Raw genomic sequence first — 23,244 nt, forward strand, 5'->3', positions numbered from 1 at the left:
CTAACGATAACAATCCAAACGAGACCTTAGAGCTCTTGAACGAATTTTGAGTTATACTATTATATCTTTTGATTCTCGAATGTGAAGACACCTTTTGTTATATCTTTTCATTCTTAAATGGAACACATCTTCTAGGCTTCTACAGTATGATTTAGCATGGTACAACTGCTGCATTGAAAAATTTCACCTGTTTGTTATAATATTTGTTAGATACAAATTTGATGAAAAGTCAAAAGGTGATTAGCTTTAGCATAATGTGAACAAGCTTAATAAACATTTTTGGATTGGGATTCTTTTTTGCAGGGCAGTTGCCTATTACACTGCTTCCCATCTCACGAAACTGCATGGAAAGACAAATTCTAGCTGCCCTGCAAAGCCTCAGTTAAACAGACCTTTCTTTAATCTCTTTTGTATTTTCATGGGTTTTATAATATGGCTTTCATTTTTTGACTTATTCCTTTTTCTTGACACTACGTTTGACTTTTACCTTTTTTTTCACACAGGAATTTAGTGGTTCTTCTAATTATCTGATGGTGATATGAAGAAGTTTGGTTTGAATAAACTATTTATTAAAGGACAAAGATTATTGTTTGATTTCAATTTTCAAGTGATCATTAGTGCGGTAGTTTGCGGAAATGGTCTACATTCCATCGAGCCTTTCGGTTTAGTAAATTAAATAAATATCCATCACTGCCCCCACGTGAACTATTTTTATTCTCCCAATTACGTCAGTTGCAGAAAAATGGTCAGATGCTTACCTATGGATTTAGGTCAGAGGGATAGGTACTTGCCTTTGAAGTTTGGAAATTAAATGAACCTTTGACCACAACAAATGCCTAGAATTTTCATGGAAGTCAAAACCAGAATTTGAAATAGGCTGGAGTTTCTAATGGGTTTTTTTTTTTTAAATGAGATATTTTAAATTCAATATTTACCGCTTATAATTCTTTCTAACTTATCAACAAACTCAACCCTCTCCGAACTTTTTAAACTGTGGCTGCCCCGTCTCGGCATTAAAGCCAAAACTTCTATCTTATCAATCAACCTAACCGTCTCTGAACTCTCTAAACGTTTGCTGCCTGCATTAAGGCCAAAACAAAGAAAAAAAATAAGGGAAAGAAAGAAATAGATAAGATGACAAGGTGTATTTGTATAATTACATTTTTCAAAAGTATTGAACGCAGTCCAACAATACCATCAAAGCATCTAGATTGATGACGATTATTGACTTCAAGTTCCACAAAAACCGACAAGAAAAATGGGCATCGTGTCCAATTCTATTAACATGACAAAGGGCACCAACTGGTTTGCATCGACGTGGCTATGTTCGCAATCATGAGAAGAAAAACGTAGAAAATTTTGATGAAGTTGGACAAAGAAATTCGTGATAATGCGTTTGGAAATTTGTGTTGCAAATGCAATTGGGCGACCATTCGTCAAGTGAATTGTGGTGACCAGAGATGTAGTCAGTCAGAGTGAGTTGATTTCCAATTTCACTCTAAATTTCTAACCTTATGTTACAGGATTACCATTTTCAGGGTAAATGGTTTACTATCAATCCCGAGATGAACAAACAAACAGAGTATGTTTGAATAGTTATTACTACTTATAAAAAATTATTTAATTGTATCATAAATATATTTTTAAATTAATATATTTTTTTATCTTTACAATCAACTTTTCATCTCATGTACATCGCATTAAAAGGGTATTACTGTGTATTTTGTAGAAAAATTATCTCAAATGATCTTCTATCTATACACAAGCAGTCAGTCATAATTATTTTAGTTGGTAACCAAATAACAGAGCTGGGAAAACAATAAAAGATTACATGTTTCGTGTGAGAGTTGAGAAATGAAAGGTAAAGATATGAATTATAGATGTGAAAAGTATTAATAGTATGGTAGAATGGAGAGACGTATGAGGATCTTCCATTGAACCGGTGAAAGAGCATTTTAGACCAAGAAAAATCTTGGATGGGAAAAGATAGAAAAGTGAGCATGTTACTGCTAAGAAATTGACTTAATTTTTTGTAGACAGCTTTTTTATTCTGCGTAGAAGTAACTAGTTTCCCAATTGTTTGACCAAAGAATTTCCTATTTGTATGAGTTTAGGAATTAAAAATTATTTTTTATTCCGTATGAAATTAGAAATTAGCAGTTATTACTTGGGTGTTAGTCAAATGATGTAATTTATAAATGGGTGGAGGTTGGCATACTATAAAATGACACATAAATGTGACATGTATCCTTATATATGGGGTAAAAAAGGGTTCTTGAAAAATGAAAAATTATACAAGGGTTTAAATTGAGTTCAAGTTGTATTCTTATATAGAGTTTTTCTCTCATAATAAAGAACTACAACGTAAGCTCAATGATGAAATTGAGCACGTTAAATTTTATGTGACGTTTATCTTTCATACCATGACGTAAACTCAATGATGGAGTTGAATCATATTATATATTGTATCGTTTATCTTTTATACTTATGTCTTATTTATTATTAAATTGTTATATTCTTAATGTTTTAAAAGTAGAGTGTATTTTGTGCTTGGATCTCAACCGTTATTGCTACATTTGGAAGAATCGTCCTCCTAGAATTCTCAAGCTTGGCCCTAGGACCCGTGACAGGAAAAACAGATTGGACTGGGTTGAGTTCGGGCCGAGCCCCGATCCATTGATAGCCCTGAGGAATTCTCAGTGGTGGGCTCAGTTGAAGGTAGGTGGTGGCACTGGTGGCTAACATTTTAGTTAACAAACTTAGTTGGGCTTGATTACTGGTCCAGATAGATGTGGTTCAGGCTGCCTTCAGAGTGTTTGATCCACAAAAAAAGGCTTAGTAACAGGTTTAACAAGATACGTCAATTTGAAATGCCCATGCAAGTTGAACTTTAGTACAAAGGTCAGCAAGTTCCTTCTTTCGCCCAGAAAAGAGCTTCTTACATTGTGAAGGGCTTCGTTTTTACACTGAATTTTGAGCACATTTGCAGGTACATGAAGTCTAGGTACCAACAACTATTATTGTCCATGTGGAGAAATTTATCCATTTGTACTGCTATTTTTTTTAAGAGGTTTTTTAGAAAAATTTACTGTAACAATTTGATTTATTTGAAATAAAAAGATGATTAAAAAATATCTTAACAAAAAAGTAAAATTTTTTAGAGGAAAATAGCTTTCTCTACCTTCCATGAGAGACACTGCATTACAATTTTAATCATAAACTAATCAATGGATCCAATTCTTTTTTTTTTCTTAAAGGACTAATGAACAAGAATACAATAATGTGCCCCAATTAGTCAGCCATTCAACCGTTTTCCAACAGAAAAAGATTGTCTGGATTGCATATTATTTACATCTTATTTACACGCACGAACTTACTTGTATTATCAATATATTTTTCAATCATTTTTTTTATCTTATACACATCATATCAAAAAAGTATTACATTATTTTTTTTCACAAAATTATCTCAAATAATCTCCCAAGCAATCAAGCATGGCCCTCCAACAAATGGGGAAAAAAAAAAAGGAAGAAGAAAATATTGACCCAGAAGAGAGAAAACAAAAAACAGCAGAACAAGTACTCCTCTCCCACAATTGGTCCCTGTGCCCTTTTTTTCTCCGCCCCCCGAACACCTGGAATCTGCTCACTTGGCTCCAACTCACTCTCAAACCCTAACCCCACTTTTCCACATCCCTCTCTTTCCTACGCCCAAAAGCATCTTTCACACAAACACGCACAACACACACACAGTGCTTCCTGTCGCCCTCAATTGCGACTTTCCTTCCACTTGTCTGTCCATTGCTCACAATTCCATTAATTTAATTATCTTCAACTATATCTATTTCTATATATATATATATTAGGGCTTTTTGGGCCTTTTCTCGGTTCTATTCAGATGAATGATTCAAACCCTTCTCCACATCCCTCCAAGGACTCTGCTGCTGCTGCTCCTGCTCCTGAAGAGGAAGAAGAAGAAGAAGAAGAGTCCTCGTCTTCTGCTATTACTATTATTTCTGCTTCGGTTTCTGTAGAAGCTTCCAAGGGTCCCGCCGAGAAGCCTGAAATTACAGCCGGAGAGGAAGAACCGCAGCCCATGGCGGTGTCGGAGAAGGAGGCCGCTGCGGTGGCAGGACCCCCGGATGATCATATGGACGTGGATAACGTGAGTCCGGCGACTGTTTTTTGTATTAAGCTGAAGCAGCCGAGGTCTAATTTGCTTCATAAAATGAGCGTTCCCGAGCTTTGTCGTTATTTCAGGTGAGTGTTGTTATGTTCAATTAGTGAGCTTTAGTCGAAATACGTGCGAATTTTGAGGAAATTGTTTGGTACTTTTGTTTCTTCGGTGGACATTGTTGCTCGAGGGGAAATTTTGAGGCGCGGAAGTGATACTTCTTCGGGTTGATAAAAATGTCGAATTTTTGGGTCCTAAGAAGGCAAAATCTAGGCTGTTTGGCCTACTTGGTTAGCATGGTAAAGATTTAATCTGGTTTCACAATTACCTAAGTCTTGCTCTTTCTTCGATTCTTTATGAAGTTTCTTGTTGTTTTATTTTAATCTGCGACCGTGGTTACTAGTGGCTGGATTGGTTCAGATGTCAAGTTGATAACTGTCAAAGCTGGATTTTGGAACTAGAAAGGAAAACTATGTGGTTGATTTGTGTTTCAAATTCAAAATTAAGCAAAAGAGTGCTTTTCTAAGTAGCAGGGCAATCAGTGAAGAGCTTAATAAAAGACTGTTCCAAAGTGATGCAGGATGTCTGCCTAATTAATCAGGATATGTTTTTGCTATACTTTCTGCTATTATTGTTGCCAATTAGGTATATTTGCTTGTTTACCAAGGTTCGCATTGGTTGTCTTATATGGGTCTAAATGGATAATTTTTAGATTTTTTTTGTTCTTTTTTTTGGGGGGGGGGGGAGTTGGATGGTTGATGCTATAGGTGGCATCCATTGCATTTTTTATAATCATCCAATTGAATTCCATTTGAATCTTTTTTCTATAGAGATTTTTTTGTTTTAAAAAACCTAAACTTTATCTTAATGTAGAAGCCAAAACTGCAATAAAGTGAAACTTTCCGACAGGTTCCTCAAGAGAACCTAATTAACCAGTGCAATATTAATTTTAGGTTCCTTTTTCTTTTTTGTGGATTTATTGGTTCCTAGATCCAACAGCATGGTCTTGTGAAACATTTTTAATTGAACACTTACTCCTCGTTGTGAAGCTGGTTATGTGTCTAAAGAAAGACTTCAATTCACATTATGAAAAAAGAATAAACGAGAGGAGGGCATTCTGCCTTTTACTAAATGTCAACAACGATTAAGTTTTTACTATTAGTGGTTTTGTTGCTGTCTGATAATTTCTTCACCTTATTTTTGATTATTAACTTCTATTGTTTTCTTTCCAGCGCTGTTGCTTGGTGCGGTAAGCTTAATGCAATAGCATGTGCATCGGAAACTTGTGCCAGAATCCCAAGGTTAGAACGCTCTTGTGATTATTACTTGTCTTTGTATGTTATTTTGGATTCTAAATAACTTCTCTAATTAGACATATTTACTTGGATATGGATGCAATTCTTCTTCTTGCCTCAAAAGGAAGGGAAGATGGAGTTTTAAACCATCAGTTAGAAATATAGATTGTTAATCAACTGGCTTTCTTGTTTTTCATGCTGCTTCCTTTTTTAGTGGATGACAAATTATGTACCCATCCTGCTCCTGGCTTCCTGGCAGCAAAAAAGAAAAATAAAGTAAAATATGTGAACAATTTGATGAAATTAAAAATGAGAGCCTTTGCCCAATGATTAATGAGATTAAATGAGCCAAAATCAGTGTGAAGAGAATTTGATTTTCAATCTGTGTTGGAAAAGGTTTGAAAGCTTTTACTACTAGTAATATGACGCTATTGCTATTTTTCTGTGAGATGAATCTTGCAGAGATGCCCTTATTTGCTCATAGTTGTACAGTAGATTTTGAAGAGGCTATCCATTCATTAGGCAAACAAGTCAACTGCAAATAATTTTTTTTTTTCCTTGCTACATGTGTGGATTGTAAAAAGGGTTGAATTGCTTGCACGGGATAGAAAAGAAGAGACTAGCAAAACCATCTTGGGGTGATTGGGATTTGTTAGAGATTTGTTTTGTACTCATAATCAATATCTTTTCCGCATCATTTATATCTTACTCAATTGTTATTTTGTTTTCTGGTAGTTCAAACGCAAATCCTCCATTTTGGATTCCTATACATATAGTGATCCCAGAGCGACCAACTGAGTGTGCAGTATTCAATGTTGTAGCAGGTACTAGACGTGACTTGCTGAGATTACTTACCTTATTTATTGGACTTGGCATTGTCATTTCAAATGATTATTCCATTTTGTGTAGTGCAACCTTTGGTCACTTTGCATATTGGGATGCAGTCTGATGCTACCCCTGGATATGGTTTGAGATGAAGAATTTTAGCATGTTTGATGTTTGATTTGGTTTTTAATTTTTGAATGCTGTTCCTCATTTCAGTTCTCATAATATCTAGAACAAACTGATCTTTTTATATCCTTTTGGATCTAAAGGAAATCTTTGATCTGTGTGGTTTTTAGGCTGTGTTTGATGGTAGAAGTATTACATTTCTTTTCATTGTATGTGATCCTTTTGCTATTATTAGATATGTTACTAATACTATTTTCACACCAAAAAATAAATGCTTAGAAATCAACTTGTTTCTTTGGAGATATCTGCAGATTCTCCTCGAGACTTGGTTCAGTTTATGGAATGGTCTCCTACATCCTGCCCTCGAGCGTTGCTCATAGCGAATTTTCATGGGAGGATAACCATCTGGACCCAACCTTCTCAAGTAAGAAATTATTTCTTAGCACAACAGATCTATTGCTTGCTTGGCTTCTAATTTGCCACTATCTGCCTGCTTTCATTTGCATCTCTGTGGCATGTCATTACATTCTCGTTTTAATTTTGTTAATTCCCAAATGCCTCATGTTCTCATCCACTTCACATCTGGTTTGGTTCCTCAGGGTCCAGCCTGTATAGTAAGAGATGCTAGCAGCTGGCATCTGGAATATGAGTGGCGTCAGGATATAGCAGTAGCTACAAAATGGTTGTCAGGTGTTTCTCCGGTATGCTATTTTTATATTGTTAATTCTAATTGAAATTGTATTTGCTCGTTTCTTTCTATTGCATTAATTTTGTATGCTATGGAAATTAGTATAGGTGGCTATCATCGAGATCTGCTAATTCAGCAAAGTCAACTTTTGAGGAAAAATTTCTTTCCCAGCAGCCAGAAGCTCCAGGTTTGTCACTCCTCTTTTTGCCAGTTCTTGTCTGTGGGTCTGTCTTAGACTTGTCTATTAATACGTGGCTATGTGCATCACAACGTAATAACCCTTATCCTTTTCTATGCATGTCAAGTTGTTTGTGTTTGTACATATGGTGTTTGAACAGGAAGGATGAACTTGTCTCGGCATGTAGTGTTGTAGCCATTTCTTCAATCGCCAAACTTCTCTATTACCTGTGAAGCCCCCAACAACCTGTGAACTATTTCTTTGATTGAGGGGTGGAAGCCCAACAATAGAGAGAATGGGAGATAATTTCCTCACAAGCGAAACTGAATCCCTTGTGGGATTGCAAATGGTTTTCCTTTGCAATACAGGGTCAATAGTTGTTGATGAGTCTTTGACATCATTAGCCCAAACATCTTAATGTGGAGCAATGATTTGGCTCACCATTAAAGCTGCCATTTCTTCTTTTTTTTTAGGCTACTCCTTTGATTTTAAGAACTCAGTGAGATGCTTTAACCGAATGCAATGTTTTCGGTTTTGATGACAGCTGGTTGGCCAAATTTCCTGTGTGTGTGCTCTGTCTTCTCATCTGGATCTGTTCAGCTCCATTGGAGTCAGTGGCCGCCCACTCAAAGTGGTACACCATCAAAGTGGTTTTGCACAAGCAAAGGGCTCTTGGGAGCTGGGCCGAGTGGCATTATGGCAGCTGATGCTATTATAACAGATTCTGGAGCCATGCATGTGGCAGGTGTTCCCATTGTTAACCCATCAACTGTTGTTGTTTGGGAGGTGACTGCTGGCCCTTGGAATGGATTTCAAGCTTCTCCAAAGGCTAGTGTAGGTAATGGTGTTCCACCATCAGTGAATCCTCCTTCATGGGATGGTTTTGCCCCCTTGGCTGCATACCTGTTCAGTTGGCAGGAGTATTTACTGCTAGAAGCTAAGCAAGGGAGAAAATACACTGAGCAAGACTATAATGAGATGGTGACACTTCATTGTTCACCAGTTTCAAACTTTTCTGCATATGTCAGTCCTGAAGCTGCAGGGCAATCTGCTTCTGCTACCACCACATGGGGTTCTGGTGTCACTGCTGTCGCATTTGATCCAACTCGTGGTGGTTCTGTAATAGCTGTCGTGATAGTTGAAGGTATTAAACTTAATTCTTATTTAAATTGTCCTTTTTCCCTCAAGTATATCTCATGTTAGAATGCACTTTTTATGGATACTAATATTTTTCTTGTATGTCCACTACTGTTGAGAATGGATGTCCTTGAAGCATCTCATGATTAAGATAGCTGCTATGCTATCTGCTTTTGCTATTGTGGGTCAATTAATGATATTTTTGCAAGCATTTTTAGGATGAATGTTTTTGGTCCATACATTTATTTTAACATGTGATTGTTGTTTGTATTGTTTTTTCTCTTATAAATGACCGCTACTGCCTAGAGTTTGGTGCTTTTAAACATCTCATGATTAAGCTACTTTTGGTTGTCTGCTATGATATATGCTTTCGCTGCTTAGGTTCAATTGACAAATATTTTTTGCATGCAATTTAAGCATGATTGGTTTTTCTCCTGGTGGTTACATTTTAGGGTCCCGCATGCTTGTTTTTGGTTACCAATCTGCAATCTGATAAACAGATTTTTTGCTTGGCCTCCTGCTTGGAAATGAATATTTGGGAAATCATTAAAATATGCTTTATACAGAGAGAGAGAGAGAGCAGGACTCTATGTGTAATTTTGGTGTTTGGATTAATAATCTTAATAGTTCATGTAGTTGCTTACTTGTAGGTGCATTTCAGTCTGCTGGCATCATGTAGTACATCTACAGGATTTGCATCATCTGAATCACATGATTGAGTTGATAATATAATATAAACAAGCTTTTTTTTTTGTTTGAAAAATATCTTAAATATAATTATAGAGAGGTATGGGTTCATTGTGTAACATTCTTGGTTCCATTTTTAACTTTTCTGGCATTAAGTGCAACTATTAGAGATTCAGGGGCTGATTGTACACTTTCTTGGTTCCTTTTTAGCATGTAATGGAATGTACAAGATGGCCTGGCTCATTTATAAATTTTCTGACATTGACTGATTATCTATTCTTATTGCAACAGGGCAATACATGTCCCCATATGATCCAGATGAGGGTCCCTCGGTCACAGGATGGAGAGTTCAACGTTGGGAGGCGACCGTTGAGAATGTTGTCCTCCATCCTATATTTGGAAATCCTTCTTCTACTTTTGGTGGTGAGGCACCAAAGCAGACAGTTTGGGTGAACAAAGGAATGAAGTGTACTCCAGCAACAAATGATTTCAGAAGTCCTCAAACAGCTGCTGCTGTGCCTTCTCCTGATGGAAGAAATTCATCTGACCCTGGTGTTGAGGTGACAAAAACAGTGGGTTTTGACCACTTTGATTTGCCAAGTGATGTTAGAACACTTGCTCGTATTGTTTATTCCTCTCATGGTGGTGAGATTGCGGTAGCTTTTCTACGAGGTGGCGTGAATGTCTTCTCAGGTGCAAGCTTTACACATGTTGATAAGTACCAGATTGATGTTGGTGCTGCAATTGCTGCTCCTGCCTTCTCTTCTACTAGTTGTTGTTCAGCTTCTGTCTGGCATGATACAAGCAAGGATTGCACCATGTTGAAAATCATTCGTGTTCTTCCTCCTGCTACTTCAAGTAGTCAACTTAAAGCTAACTCTGTGACCTGGGAACGAGCAATTGCTGAGAGGTACATTGGATAAACAACTTTTTTTGCATATCATAAGACTGTTAGTTTTAGTGGATATTATCATTGATTCATATTATTCTTCTCTTGCGTCTGTGTCTTTAGGAGTTTAACTTAGAATTTTTTTGCTGAATAGTTTCATCCTTAATCAATAAGCCATGACATCTCTTATCTTGGCAGATTTTGGTGGAGTCTTTTAGTGGGGGTTGACTGGTGGGATGCTATAGGCTGCACTCAAAGTGCAGCTGAGGATGGAATTGGTAATAATTTTTCAGCATGCCTAGCATGTGAATTCTTTATGCTGTTTTAAAGCTAACTTTGCAAATTTTGAAGACTTGGCTACTGGCAGAGATGAGCTAAGACAAAACTTTATGCGTCTCTAATGCAAAATTTTATTGCTGAGATTGTATTGCATCAGATCATGGTGTAACATCCTGATGGGAATTGCAAACAGACTGATTTGGATGCTTTATTTTCTTTTGAACCGCAGACTTGCTGTTCTTATATGTTGGCTATATTTTGTTGAATCAAATAAGGATACCCTGTTTATTGTTGGTCTCTTGATACAGTAATTTAACTTTATATGTTTCCTTAAATTGTTAAAAATTGAGCCAAGCGACCCGTCCCCCATGATGATGTATGATTAACATGCTTTGGTGGTGTATTATTAAGATGCTCTTATCTACAACTTAAAATGAAAGATGAGGAGTTGCTATTTAGGTGGTGGAAATTGGAATTAGTAGAAGGGAAGTGTTTCTTTCCTTGTATTCAAATTGATAGGATATGATTTTTTTTTTGGGGGGGGGGGGGGGCTTGGTTTGTTATTTTCAGATGAAAGATCCATGAAACTTAACGAGAGATTCCCTTTGTTTTTTTGGTGTTTCAGATTGCAGTGGTATTGTGTAAAGATATTTTATTAGTTTGTCTAGGCAAACAAAGATCAGAGAGATCTAGTATATACCACTTATTTGAAAATGTTAAAAGCTGGAAAGCAAAAGAGAGATTATGGAGATGACTGGAAGCCATTGTTCGAGCTCGAGCCAATGAACATTTGTCTCTCTGTGTTTCTCTTTCTAGATTTTGTAACTTGGTTCTCTGTACCATTTATTAGCGCCTCTTTTGGTAATAACATTCTTCTCTGCTGCAGTGTCATTGAACAGTGTTATTGCTGTGTTGGATGCTGATTTCCACTCTCTTCCTTCCACTCACCACCGACAGCAATATGGACCTGTATGTTTCATAATTTTGTTACTGGTGCATGTTATATTCAGCTAAAGTATTTTCCTATTCTGTGTATTTAAGTAACGTGCTCTTTGCATGCTTTTTTGGACAAAAGATGATCACTTAATCCTAAATGTCTTTAATGATATCCAGAAAGTCATATCTTTCTACATATGCATGAAACACACTTTAAATGATTTATTAAATTTGAAATGTGATGTTAAATTTCCAGGATCCCTATCTTTGAAGTAAATCTGATTTGATTGATGCAGAGTCTAGACAGGATCAAATGTAGGCTTCTAGAAGGTACAAATGCACAAGAAGTCAGGGCAATGGTACTTGACATGCAAGCAAGGTTGTTGCTAGATATGCTTGGCAAAGGTATTGAATCGGCTTTAGTAAATCCTTCAGCTTTGCTATCTGAACCATGGCATGCATCTGGTGAGGCATTATCTGTTTTAGATCCTGAGGCAATGGCTGTTGAACCAGCACTCGTCCCAATCATCCAGGTTTGCATGACACATTTTGCAGTTCAATGACAGTATGGTTATCCCGAAGCTTTTCCCTAATCACCTGAATGATATCCATGTAGGCTTATGTGGATGCAGTACTTGATCTTGCATCCCACTTCATCACGCGGTTGCGGCGTTATGCTAGTTTCTGCCGTACATTGGCAAGTCATGCTGTTACTGCTGGCACTGGAGGGAGCCGGAATATGGTAACTAGTCCCACCCAAAGTTCTGCTTCTCCTACTGCGACTCAGGGTGAGAGACAATTTTTCTTCTTCGGTTCCAAAAAATTTTCCCTCTTGTTTCTCCTATTATATTTCCTTATGTGATACCTGTTGGATGAGTATCTTAGGCATCCCATCTGCATATGTTGAATTTCCTTGTCCAGGAGCTCAGGGTGGCACTGCTAGTTCCACCGGAAGTACCCAGATGCAAGCTTGGGTTCAAGGAGCCATTGCAAAGATTAGTAGTACTGCTGATACAGTACCAAATTCAGCCCCAAATCCCATAAGTGGCCCTTCAAGTTTTATGCCTATAAGTATAAACACAGGCACTTTCCCAGGAACACCAGCTGTTAGGCTTATTGGAGACTGCCATTTCCTTCACCGATTGTGTCAACTTTTGCTTTTCTGCTTTTTGTTTTGGCGAACACAAGTACCACGTTTGTATGGCAGTTCTCAAAGAAATGCTGATTCAGCTGCACAAAAACCTCAGCCTAATAATTCAGGCAGAGTAGAAGAATCTAACTCTGTCCCTGCGAAACCAGGGTCAGCGATGATTAGAGGAGAAGAAGCACAGGGTCCAAGAGCTGGCCAGTTGGCTGCAGCAGCAAAAGGACCGGAAGAAGTTCCATCCAGCCGGTCAAGGCTGGGTTCTGGCAATGCGGGTCAAGGATATACATTTGAGGAGGTAAAGACATTCAATTTTTTTACTGAAACAAATGAAGACCTATAATTGGCCTTGCCATTTATTGCCTAATTTTGTTTCTGTTATGATTAAGAAATAGAGGAGTCTTAGTTGAGTGGTATGCTTCAGACCTGCTTTTGTCTTAAAGTTGATACACACCATCTCCTCACATCTTTTGTAGAACTATTAATTTGAACCTTGGAGAAGTTAAATTAAGAATTTGTTTGTAATGAATACAGGCAAGTTGGGGAATTAAGTTGTTACTTGGATGGCGTCTCTTGGAGTTTGCTTGATTTAGTCCTAAGATCATTTTTTGACTTCAGCCTCATAATTTTCTAACCATATACACCTCTTTTGCTCATTCAGAATGTGGGATAAGATTCTAAAGTGGTTTTCATGCATCTGCTGGAGTATGTTATGTACTGTTGGGCTTTATGGAATTGTAATGTGAGATGCAAAAGATAACTTGGGGATTAAGAATGTCTAAAGCTGTAATCTTGGAGGGCCTCATTTTCTCTGTGAAGAAATGCAAAGATTTGTTACTTTCCCTGTGTGGACTGATTTTGATGCCTCATGCAGGTGAGGGTACTTTTTCGCATACTGATGGATCTCTGCAGGCGAACAGCAGGTCTAGCACATCCATTACCTGTTTCTCAGGTTGGGAGTAGCAACATTCAGGTTCGGCTTCATTACATTGATGGGAACTACACTGTTCTGCCAGAGGTCGTGGAGGCATCTCTTGGTCCACATATGCAGGTATTTCTTAGCAGTTTTTGAAAATGATGAAAGCTGTTATATTCTGCTTTCATTCTTCTTGCTGACTGTTCAACATTCATAAAATAAATGCCTTGTCGCATTACTGCAGATGGAAAATTTTTTCATCTCTCTCTCTCTCTCTCTTTTTTTTTTTTTTTTAAAAGAAACTTTGGCAGTTCCTTATGGCCAATATCTAATGTGGTTGCGAACATCCAAGAAAATTGCCTCATTTGATAATTATCTTAAATACAAGAAACTTCTAAAAACCTTAGTTATTTAAGCTCATGTCATGTAACATTGATGTAACTATTTCCGGGAATAAAAACATCTAAAGTACTCTCACATATTGTTTTTGTCGGCTGTTTGCAGTTTATGCCACGTCCCAGAGGTGCTGATGCTGCAGGTTTGCTACTGCGTGAGTTGGAACTTCATCCTCCTGCTGAAGAATGGCACCGGAAGAACATGTTTGGTGGCCCATGGTCTGATCCTGAGGATATTGGTCCTGTCAATGATAGTGTAAGGCTAAGCCCTTCAGCAGATTTACATGATGGGACCTCATCAGAAAACTGTGATGTCTATTATGGAGCCCATGGCTTGTGGCCAAGGAAGCGCAGGATGTCTGAAAGGGATGCTGCTTTTGGGTTAAACACTTCAGTGGGTCTTGGAGCGTATCTTGGTATAATGGGATCTCGTAGGGATGTTGTAACGGCTGTTTGGAAAACTGGACTTGAAGGAGTTTGGTACAAGGTTTGTTTACATTTAGTAGGACTTTTTCTTTGTCATCTATGTCTTTCATTCCTAAAGTTATACGTCACTTCATCCTTTTTTGGGATTTCCTTACAACCTCTGATCAATATTTTACTGTTAAGTCTGTAGTCTTAGATGTTTCCAGAGAGTCCAAACATAATGACTAAAACAAAGTTTTACACCTCTGATCAAGAGTTCAACTGTTAAACTGATGAAACATTTGATGTAGTGTCTAATTTGCTCACTCCAGTGGTTTAATTTTGTGATAGTTACAAATTCAGTTACGAGCTTTCTTTGTGATGCAATGCTTGAACAGTCATCATCTCAGACAGTTGACTCTCAATCTTTGTTATCATTGACTTTATTAATTTCCCCTAATTTATGTTGTTCGAGTTGTTTGGGGTGGAAAGCTTGCTATGTTGTGTTATTTTAGCTTTAAAATCCATTCCACCCAGGCCTCGCTACCCAATATACGGGAAACAAATGAGAGCAAACCATCAATTCAAAACTCTATTCAGACTGGGTCTAAATTTCAATGTTATTATTATATTTTCTTTTATTCTGAAGTGACTATTGTTATCATGCAGTGTATAAGATGCTTGCGGCAGACATCAGCTTTTGATCTACCACGTGCTACCTCCACTGGTAATCAGAATGAGAGGGCAGTTTGGTGGATCAGCCGATGGGCACATGGCTGCCCAATGTGTGGTGGAACATGGGTCCGAGTTGTATAGCTCTTTCAAAGCAACCTGCTCGTAGTTATGTACAGATTTGATGAGTTGTTGTGACGCTTGGCCATCTGCATCCTGTATTGCTTTATCATGGAGCTCAGCTGACGGATTGTGGTTTTAAGTGCATTAATTTGGTTGTAGGATTCTCAGCATAATACAACTGCTGCTTAAAAAGTGGAATTTTTCTTGTTGGGGAACAGTTCCCAAGTTTATCACGTCCTGCGGGAAAGGAAATGAATTTGGAGGGGAATACTCATTGGTCAAATCAGATGTGAAGTAAGTTCACTCTTTCCCAATATACCCATGGAGTATTCTAGAAACGAAAGACTTGCATAGATTCCAAGTAGGATGAGTTTCAGAATTGTGGAGCCCTAGTCGTTTGTGAGTTCGCCTTATGACCAATTCTAAGAGTTGCTTGCTGATGATATCGAAGACAATTTTTCTTGATTTTCTGACAAATCCTTTCGGATGTCCGGGGGGGTCATAAGATGACACTATTTGCTTGTACAGAATGTTACAAAGGGCTAAGATTTCTTGGTTTGTGGTGGCAGTAACTTCCCTGAGGAGCCTGTCAAAGATCTGTGGTGCTAAGTTATAGCAGGGTCTGGAGCTTGTGATGTTCTGCGGCTTCGGCCTTCGCATCTATTTTTTGCTTATGCAGCTGTCTATTGTGATGAAAAAGAGCATTGGAAGGTGCCTTGTGAAGAGTTCATAGTTTTTTTCCGGTTTTTCTGCCATTTTAACATTTACTTGAGGGGCATTTCCAGCCAGTGACCTTATTATGTATAGTATCTGAAATGCTATTTGAAATGTACCATTGTACATCGTTATACTTCTTTAATGCCTTCTTTTCTTAAATTTTAAGTCAGTAAAGTTGCAGTAAATGTATCTTCTCTAGACCTATTTAATTTCTATGTCTATACTATTATTCTTAGAAAACAGATATGATTAGTACTTAATTTTCTTGATTCATATACTGCTGTCGTTTAGTTTTCTAAGATCAAAAGTGCACTTAGTTATGATGTTGAATTAGAACTTGTGAGTATTTTAGTTTTCTAACTTTTATTTCAAAAATTTTTGCTCGTATATTCTTGCAGAAAAGGTAAAGGATATGCAAATAAGTTTTGTGTGTGTGTGATAATTAAAAGATGCATCTTCATAATAATCACCTGATCGTGTAAGATGAGAAATATTTAAATCCTCAGTGTTTTAGGTCATTCTTGTAAAGTTCAATACGTGTCTTTACTAAATTGTACAGCTTAAGGTGTTTCAGGTCCATTTCTCCCATCCCATATGGGTCTTAAATTTTCAACAAATTCCCCATCCCCTTTCTCCCACATTGAACGGTTCAGTAGAAAGTCGAGTGTGAGTGTTTAAGAAGTCGAGTGTGAGTGTTTAAGATCCATTGAGGTCCCCTTCAGTCAGCAATTGTTTGGATATTAGACTTTAGTGAGTCCCTCTTAGATAACTTCCTCAACTCTTTGTTGAGAAAAAAAAAATTGTACAGCTTGTTTTTTATATCAATTATATTTCTTACATTTCTAACGTTTTTGTAAAAAAAAATAATAATAATAATCTCCCGATCGTTATTAGACGGCTGCCTCGACCAAGTCATTTACTATTTCGGTGGTTCAGGAATACAGCAGTCGTGAATAGTATGTAAAATAAAACATCAAAATCGAACATTAAGAAGTGAAGCAACTGCATGTAAGTGGTGGCGCAGCTGAGTAGTGATGCGCTGCTCGCTCTTGTTGTGGAGTCTGGTGGTGTAATCAATCCGCGCGTTCTTGCAGTGGCTGACAACAAGGAGAAATGAGCAGTTCACAAGCTTCTCATTCCCTGGCATTTAGGGTGATGAGACTATGCAGGCCGTCTCTCCACGTCGAAACCCCTCTCAAATTCGACCCCTGCGATCTCCTCTTCGGCGAAGACCTCTTCGACCACCCTCCTGCCGCCGCTCACCTCCCTCGTCTCCTCTCCGACTTCGCGGACTCTTCTTCTTCCGATCTCACTTATCGCTCCCGATTCCTTCTCTCCCACCCTTCCGACTCCCTCGGCCTCTCTGCTCTCCTCGTCCTCCCCCAGTCCTTTGGGTAACCCACCCCTTGACTTCCTTTGCCTTATCTTCCCCTTTTTCTGGTACAGATTTTGTATTTTATTTGTTCTCTTTATGGTTTATTCTGTAGGGCAATATATTTGGGAGAGACATTTTGCAGTTATATTAGTATAAATAACAGCTCGAATTTTGAAGTCAGGGATGTTATCATCAAGGTCAGATTTGTTTATTAGTTAATCTTCTTCTTTCTTTCTTTTGGTTCTATTAATTTGTTCAGTTGATGTCATTTGCAACTTTTACTTTATTTTAATGATCTTTTTGCACCCACAAAAAAATTAGTAGTAAGCAAAAAGGAGTGTGATGGGCTTGTAACATTTTACTATGGCTCTAATATGGAGTAAAATTACTCCGCATATGATTCTAATATGTTATAGATAACATTAAATGTATGCAGCAAAATGGCCAGCCTAAAGGAAAGAAATACAAGGGGAATGGACAAAATTTCATGAGAATTAGTGGACTGTTTACTATACTAAAAAGGACATCTGAGGCAAGTTTTTCAGAACTGCTCTTAAGGAGCTATGAACATAGAGAAAATTGGGGAGAGAGTGCTAAGTCAAAGAGTTGAGGTTGTAAGCTCATGCTAAGGCTATCTTAGGAAGATCTGATGGCAATTTCTGTAGAGTTTGATTGAATCAGATAGTACTAAAGAGTATGAGAATTTGACCCAAAAAAAAAAAAACGTGTGCTTGGATAGAGGATTATTCAGAGAAGTTTTTGGAGTGGGAAGATAAAATGGTGATCAGAAATTGTGTTTGTGATGAAAGCAAATAATGGCCAATCCAAACAAATAATGCTATTTGCTTTGTTTATTTGGTCCTCATGATTTGGAAGTGATACATGGATCTTCACAGGCAGAAGTCCAGACAGAGAGACAGAGGATACTGCTCTTAGATACATCAAAATCACCTGTAGAATCCATACGTGCTGGAGGGCATTATGATTTCATTGTGGAACATGACGTAAAAGAACTTGGTGCACATACGTGAGTTCCATGTTTCCATCATCAACTTAAATTTAATATACACAGTTTGCCTCGAGTAGTATCCTAATTTGGCTTTGTCTGTGCGGTGCAATATTGACAGGTTGGTTTGTACAGCTCTTTACAGTGATGGTGATGGGGAGCGTAAATATCTTCCTCAGTTTTTCAAATTCATTGTTGCAAATCCACTTTCAGTCAGAACAAAGGTACCAATGCTCCCAAGTCCTCGTTGTTCACAATTTAAACAATTTTAGGTGACTGGAATGTAGCTTACATATCTACGAAACATTTCACAGCTAAAATTTTTCAGTTACAATGATTGCTGTGTTTTGGCTGCTTTAAAATTTTTTACCTGCAGGTTATCATTACTTTCTCTTGCTTGTTCTAGCCAAACATTTTGCTCATTTCTATCCTTCTTTTGCTTTTGTGCAGGTTCGGGTTGTCAAGGTACATTGAAGTTTTGTTTATGTTCATGATCCTTCATACGTATTTACATAATAAGTTGCATTTAACCTCTTTGAATTGTTAACTAAGTATATTCTCAGCTTTCTTTCAGTGGCATGAATCAGTGAAGGGTCAAAATTGTACTGCTAACTTTATTACAATGCTTTCAAATGCCCTTTTGTATCAGGAAACTACTTTTTTGGAGGCTTGTATAGAAAATCATACCAAATCAAATCTCTTTATGGACCAAGTAGAGTTTGAGCCAGCTCAATACTGGAGTGCTACATTACTTCAGGCTGATGATAATTGTTCAGAAAATGATTCATTAACTAGGTAAGTAGATTGTGCATGCTATATGCTGTAGTTGCTGGAGCTAGAGATGTGTCAAATGTTGTTTAATTTAGACCTTTCTATTAGTGTATTTGAACATCAAGTTCTAATTTCTTCTGATAGGGAATTATTTAAGCCACCTACACTTATCAGATCTGGAGGAGGAATTCACAACTATCTGTATCAATTGAAATCATCCGTACAGGGACAGCCACAAATGAAAGTTGAGGGAAGTAATGTCCTTGGCAAATTTCAGATAACATGGCGAACAAATCTGGGTGAGCCTGGTCGCCTGCAGACGCAACAGATTCTTGGTAGCGTAAGTGATTTCCAAGCATATCAGTTGAAATTTAGGTTAACACATGCCTAGATTTTGCAAGCAAAGGGGGGTTACTGATCACTGTTTAGATGTAACTCGTCCGAGAGATGATGGTGTCACAAATGAATTTTACGCTCTGCAGCTTGCCAATATCTACTTATCACATCTTACTGGGTATCTTGTGGTGAATAAAAGGAGAGATCTGCTGCAAGAATAGAAATAGGAAAACTTCCAAAGTTGTATTTATTTTTTACTTGTTAAAAAGAGATTCTTGGCATCTTTGAGTCTTAAGAGTTACGTCTGACTTAGACCTGTAGGTACATATTTTACCTATTGATATAAAGTTTATCTTCTTAGGTCTCTGATATTTTATCTGCTTTCAGCCTGTAGTACACAAAGATATTGAGTTGCAGGCTGTGGAGGTACCATCTCTTGTCATCTTCGAGAAGCCCTTCTTGGTAACTTTCATTTATTTAAGCAAATAGGACTAGGGGGGTCAAATTATAACTTGCTGTATTCATTATTTCTTCTCTTTGTCCTCCTATGATCCTTTTTTTTTTCTCTTACAGTTGCGCTTAAATCTCACAAATCAGACAGATAGGATACTAGGCCCCTTTCAAGTTTGGTTGTCGCAAAGTGATTCTTTTGATGAGAAGGCTGTTTTGGTCAATGGCCTTCAGATGATGGTGAGACATAAAAATGGCTAGCAGTAAACTTTGCTTTTGGGTTTTGTTAAGATGCTAGTTTAATCTTATTCTTCCAGCATTCTCTTGAATACTATATTCCACTGTTCCTGGTTGTTTGGAAGGGTTTGATTAAACATCTAAGAGACTTAGGTATGTAGTTATCACTTCATAGTAGGCTTTAGCTGACAATGATATTTGAAGCTTTGCAAGTCCATCCTATGAAGCTTACTTTGTCCATTGGATCCTCTTAACTTTTACGCATCATTGCAGCCTTTGGCGGAGGTGGAAGCATCGAGTTCTTCTGAATTCCAACTGGTAAGAAGAGTCTTCTGCAACATTTTTCTTGACCATATTAGTTTGAAGATTCAACTTTTGCTAAGTGAAATGCAAATTAATATCTCAACCTTTGAAAGTTTGGAATTTTTACTTTCTAATGGTCAGAAATTAAATGTTGTGCATGGCTGTTATTGGGAAGTATAGCTTCAGTTCTTGCAAAGCAGGACTTTTAATGTCTATGGGGATAAATGTCTACTGATGGATGTTTAAAAAATCAGAGTAAAAAGTGTTCAAGTTGCTAGCTATAACTTGATTTAATCTGCCAAAGCTGAAGAGAACCGACGTATTAGAAGATTGTATTTCTGTGCTTATTCCTCCTCCTTTCTCTCTTTCTTTTGTTAAGTTATAGTCTTAGTTTCTCAAAACCCCCCCGCTAGTATGTGGAAGGCACTGTTGACTATGCACGTTGTTAGTTGTATCAAATCTAGTAATCATTGAAATTGCTATGATTGGGCAAGTACGTGCAACTGATGATTTTTTCAAGCTTGGGACTTCATAGAAGTTACTCAACTGTTACTGCAATTGCTTGCCATAATTCTTGGTCCTTTTGCTTTCAGAACTTAATAGCAACAAAGCGCGGAATTCAGAAAATCACTGGAATTACTGTGTTTGACACACGGGAGAAGAAAACTTACGAGTCCTTGCTAGAACTAGAGGTTAGTATTCTATCAATACTTTGGCTGCAACTTTGACTAAACTTGGAGGCAAATGCTAAGATTGCTTTTTACTGACCTTGATTTGGCAACAGGATGATTTTATATATATATATATATATATATATATAATTTTAATATTCCAAGAACCTACGAACAGGTTATTTGATCTTAAGTCTGTCAGTGGAAGGAAAAACCCATGTTGTGTTAGTCGGACTAAAGAAATGAGCAAGTATGATGGGATAGAGAGAGAGAAAAGTGATGACATTTCATTACCAGATCACATCCTTTTTAAAGATCAGATCATGGACTTTCAAGTCAGATTGAAAACACAATTTATGTGGGGTGGCTACTATAGTTGCTGATGGGTTTTTAATCTGACGTTTTTGGGGGTTATTGTGCAGATATTCGTGGATTCAGACTACACCTGAGCTCTTGTGCCTCCGGTTTGTTCACAGGATGTGCTCTAACTTGCGTTGTGAGCTTTCATGAGAGCTCTGCTTGGTATATTGTGCCCTTTGAGTCGGCGAGCTCGTCGGACTATGAGGCCCGGATACTACACCATTTCGGCGCTGATGCCTATTTATGATTGGCCCCGTGAACTTTGTGACCTTCCGTTTGAAGCATTATAGTGGATGAAGGAAATGATCTTCTTGACAAGAAATGTCTTCACCAGTCGTAACTGTATACCACATTCTACATGGATTTTGCTTCTTTGCTTGTATACTAGTTTAGAAAAAAATAATATAACGTCAATTGACTCTGGACATTTTTTTGTCTCCCTTTCTCCTTTTACAAGATCAATATGTTCCTGTAAGAACTTCTCCATTTTTTTTTTAATTCTTTTGCCTTTTGCTTTACACTTCTTTACACACACTATTAATTTGGTGTATCGTACATTTCTTATTTTAACATCTTTTATGTGTTGGATTTAATATGTTACACTCTGAAGTGTTACCTTTATTATGATAAAAAAATTTACTACTTTATATTTCGGTTTTTGATTTTCAACTTTTTGGTCAATATCGATTGGAGCAAATTACTTGAGTAACCATAGAGAGTTAACTATGAAGAGTTATTTGCCTAAATAAGTCCCTTCACAAAAAATATTTCCAAAATGACTCCCTTCACAAAAAATATTCCCAAAATGATTCAATTTCATACTTTATTCCCATAACAACTTTTTCTGTTATCCATTGGATCAAATTCAAATGGAAATGAGAAAAAGGATAAAACCCTTCATTAGCCATTAATATTGTCCAAAAATCACCTACATGACTACAGTATTCTACTTAGAATCTATCTTCTCTTTTTTTACTATAATACTATACTCTGACTTTACTTGTCACTTTACTGTCCAAAAAAGTCTTGAATACTTAACATAATCTGACGATATTTCTAAACATGAGAGCAAAAGTCTTGAATATTTAAATAAACTTGACAATATTTTCAAAGATGAGAGCAAAATCTAAAATTTGACTGTTCATCTTCGTTCCAGTTGCAGTAATTTTCTCTTTGTGATGCTATCCTTCTTATTAAAAAATAATAATAAAAGAAAAACTCAATACAAATCTAGGGAAACTGGAATTATCACTAAGCATGAAAGCAAAATCTAGAATTTTGATTGTTCACCTCCATTCCAGTTGCGGTAATTTTCTCTTTTTGATGCTCTCTTTCCTATTAAAAATAAAAAAAAAAAGAAAAAAAGAAGGAAAAACTCACTACAAATCTAGCAAAATTGGAATTATTAGTATGTTTATACAAAAATTTTCCATCACTTGTTAATTCAAAATTTTCCGTCACTCTCTCCATTCAATCAATCGTACAAAAATTAGTTTTGATTTTGTCATACTGCATTGAACGGGAACTCATTGTGCATGTGGCTATATGGGAGGAATAGCATGTAGAACTGAGGAAAATAGTCTTATGCTTTTTATTTGGAATCGATACTCGTCAGTCTGGAACCTCCTATGTTAATAATGGTGGTAACGAGAATTTGATTGAGTTTGAAGAATTTGATATAGAAAGCATGGAGGAGGTTGCTCCTTATTAGGGGATAAGCTCAGAAGATTAGATTAGTAATAAAACTTGGAGTTGAATCATTGTAGGAATATTTTTTGAAAAAAAAGGTTATTTTGGCAAAAAACTCTAACTATGAAAGGGACCAAAATTTATACATTTGATAGTTTAATGGGTGATTAGAACTTGGCAATTGAGATTGTTTTATTCTTCTTAACGTGATAATGCATGATTCAAAAAGGGCTTTATTTGGAATATTAAAGTTGTCCTAATTTTTATATACATTTCATCCATTGTATGTAATCAAATTAATGAGAGTAATATACATATAGTAACATATATATATATGTATATATAAGAAAGTAAATTAACTATTAATGCTTTAAAAGTATCACCTAATTTTATCTTTTTATTAAAAATAAAACATTGGACCCATTTGTTGATTTGAGCACCAAATAGACAGACTCAGCTGA

General features: G+C 36.9%; 2 protein-coding genes across 4 annotated transcripts; both read left to right on the forward strand.

Annotated features, from left to right (window-relative positions):
• Nucleotides 1-3,622: 3,622 nt before the first annotated feature.
• LOC113760665 (mediator of RNA polymerase II transcription subunit 16) lies at nucleotides 3,623-15,794 on the forward strand. 3 transcript variants are annotated; one of them, XM_027303338.1, is made up of 17 exons: nucleotides 3,623-4,259; nucleotides 5,406-5,474; nucleotides 6,204-6,292; nucleotides 6,731-6,843; nucleotides 7,019-7,120; nucleotides 7,210-7,294; nucleotides 7,830-8,429; nucleotides 9,401-10,019; nucleotides 10,197-10,276; nucleotides 11,164-11,246; nucleotides 11,510-11,618; nucleotides 11,700-11,746; nucleotides 11,830-12,001; nucleotides 12,135-12,655; nucleotides 13,232-13,408; nucleotides 13,778-14,155; nucleotides 14,743-15,794. In XM_027303338.1, exons 1-17 carry the CDS (start codon nucleotides 3,898-3,900, stop codon nucleotides 14,887-14,889), a joined length of 3,753 nt encoding a protein of 1,250 aa, XP_027159139.1. In that variant the 5' UTR covers nucleotides 3,623-3,897; the 3' UTR covers nucleotides 14,890-15,794. The 3 variants fall into 3 exon arrangements, with proteins under 3 accessions (XP_027159139.1, XP_027159138.1, XP_027159140.1); XM_027303337.1 differs by having other exon boundaries at nucleotides 11,510-11,746; XM_027303339.1 differs by lacking the exon at nucleotides 3,623-4,259 and adding an exon at nucleotides 4,286-4,472 and having other exon boundaries at nucleotides 11,510-11,746.
• Nucleotides 15,795-16,540: 746 nt separating this feature from the next.
• On the forward strand, nucleotides 16,541-21,592 carry LOC113754222 (trafficking protein particle complex subunit 13). The gene is made up of 12 exons (XM_027298587.1): nucleotides 16,541-16,979; nucleotides 17,073-17,157; nucleotides 17,857-17,987; nucleotides 18,088-18,190; nucleotides 18,417-18,431; nucleotides 18,616-18,761; nucleotides 18,882-19,077; nucleotides 19,461-19,535; nucleotides 19,647-19,763; nucleotides 20,034-20,078; nucleotides 20,657-20,755; nucleotides 21,157-21,592. The coding sequence occupies exons 1-12, from the start codon at nucleotides 16,699-16,701 to the stop codon at nucleotides 21,181-21,183; spliced, it is 1,320 nt and encodes a 439-aa protein (XP_027154388.1). The 5' UTR covers nucleotides 16,541-16,698; the 3' UTR covers nucleotides 21,184-21,592.
• The last annotated feature ends 1,652 nt before the right edge of the window (nucleotides 21,593-23,244 follow it).

This window comes from Coffea eugenioides, chromosome 2 (assembly GCF_003713205.1).
Source record: "Coffea eugenioides isolate CCC68of chromosome 2, Ceug_1.0, whole genome shotgun sequence".
NCBI classification, from domain to species: Eukaryota; Viridiplantae; Streptophyta; class Magnoliopsida; order Gentianales; family Rubiaceae; genus Coffea; species Coffea eugenioides.

Bases quoted from the DNA above. Each gene is read 5' to 3' on its own strand.
- LOC113754222 (XM_027298587.1), top strand. From the start codon at position 16,699: ATGAGCAGTTCACAAGCTTCTCATTCCCTGGCATTTAGGGTGATGAGA. The intron at 19,078-19,460 runs GTAAGTGATTTC...ATCTGCTTTCAG, and splicing joins CGCAACAGATTCTTGGTAGC to CCTGTAGTACACAAAGATAT. The intron at 20,079-20,656 runs GTAAGAAGAGTC...TTTTGCTTTCAG, and splicing joins GTTCTTCTGAATTCCAACTG to AACTTAATAGCAACAAAGCG.
- LOC113760665 (XM_027303337.1), top strand. From the start codon at position 3,898: ATGAATGATTCAAACCCTTCTCCACATCCCTCCAAGGACTCTGCTGCT. The intron at 8,430-9,400 runs GTATTAAACTTA...TTATTGCAACAG, and splicing joins AGCTGTCGTGATAGTTGAAG to GGCAATACATGTCCCCATAT. The intron at 13,409-13,777 runs GTATTTCTTAGC...GGCTGTTTGCAG, and splicing joins CTCTTGGTCCACATATGCAG to TTTATGCCACGTCCCAGAGG.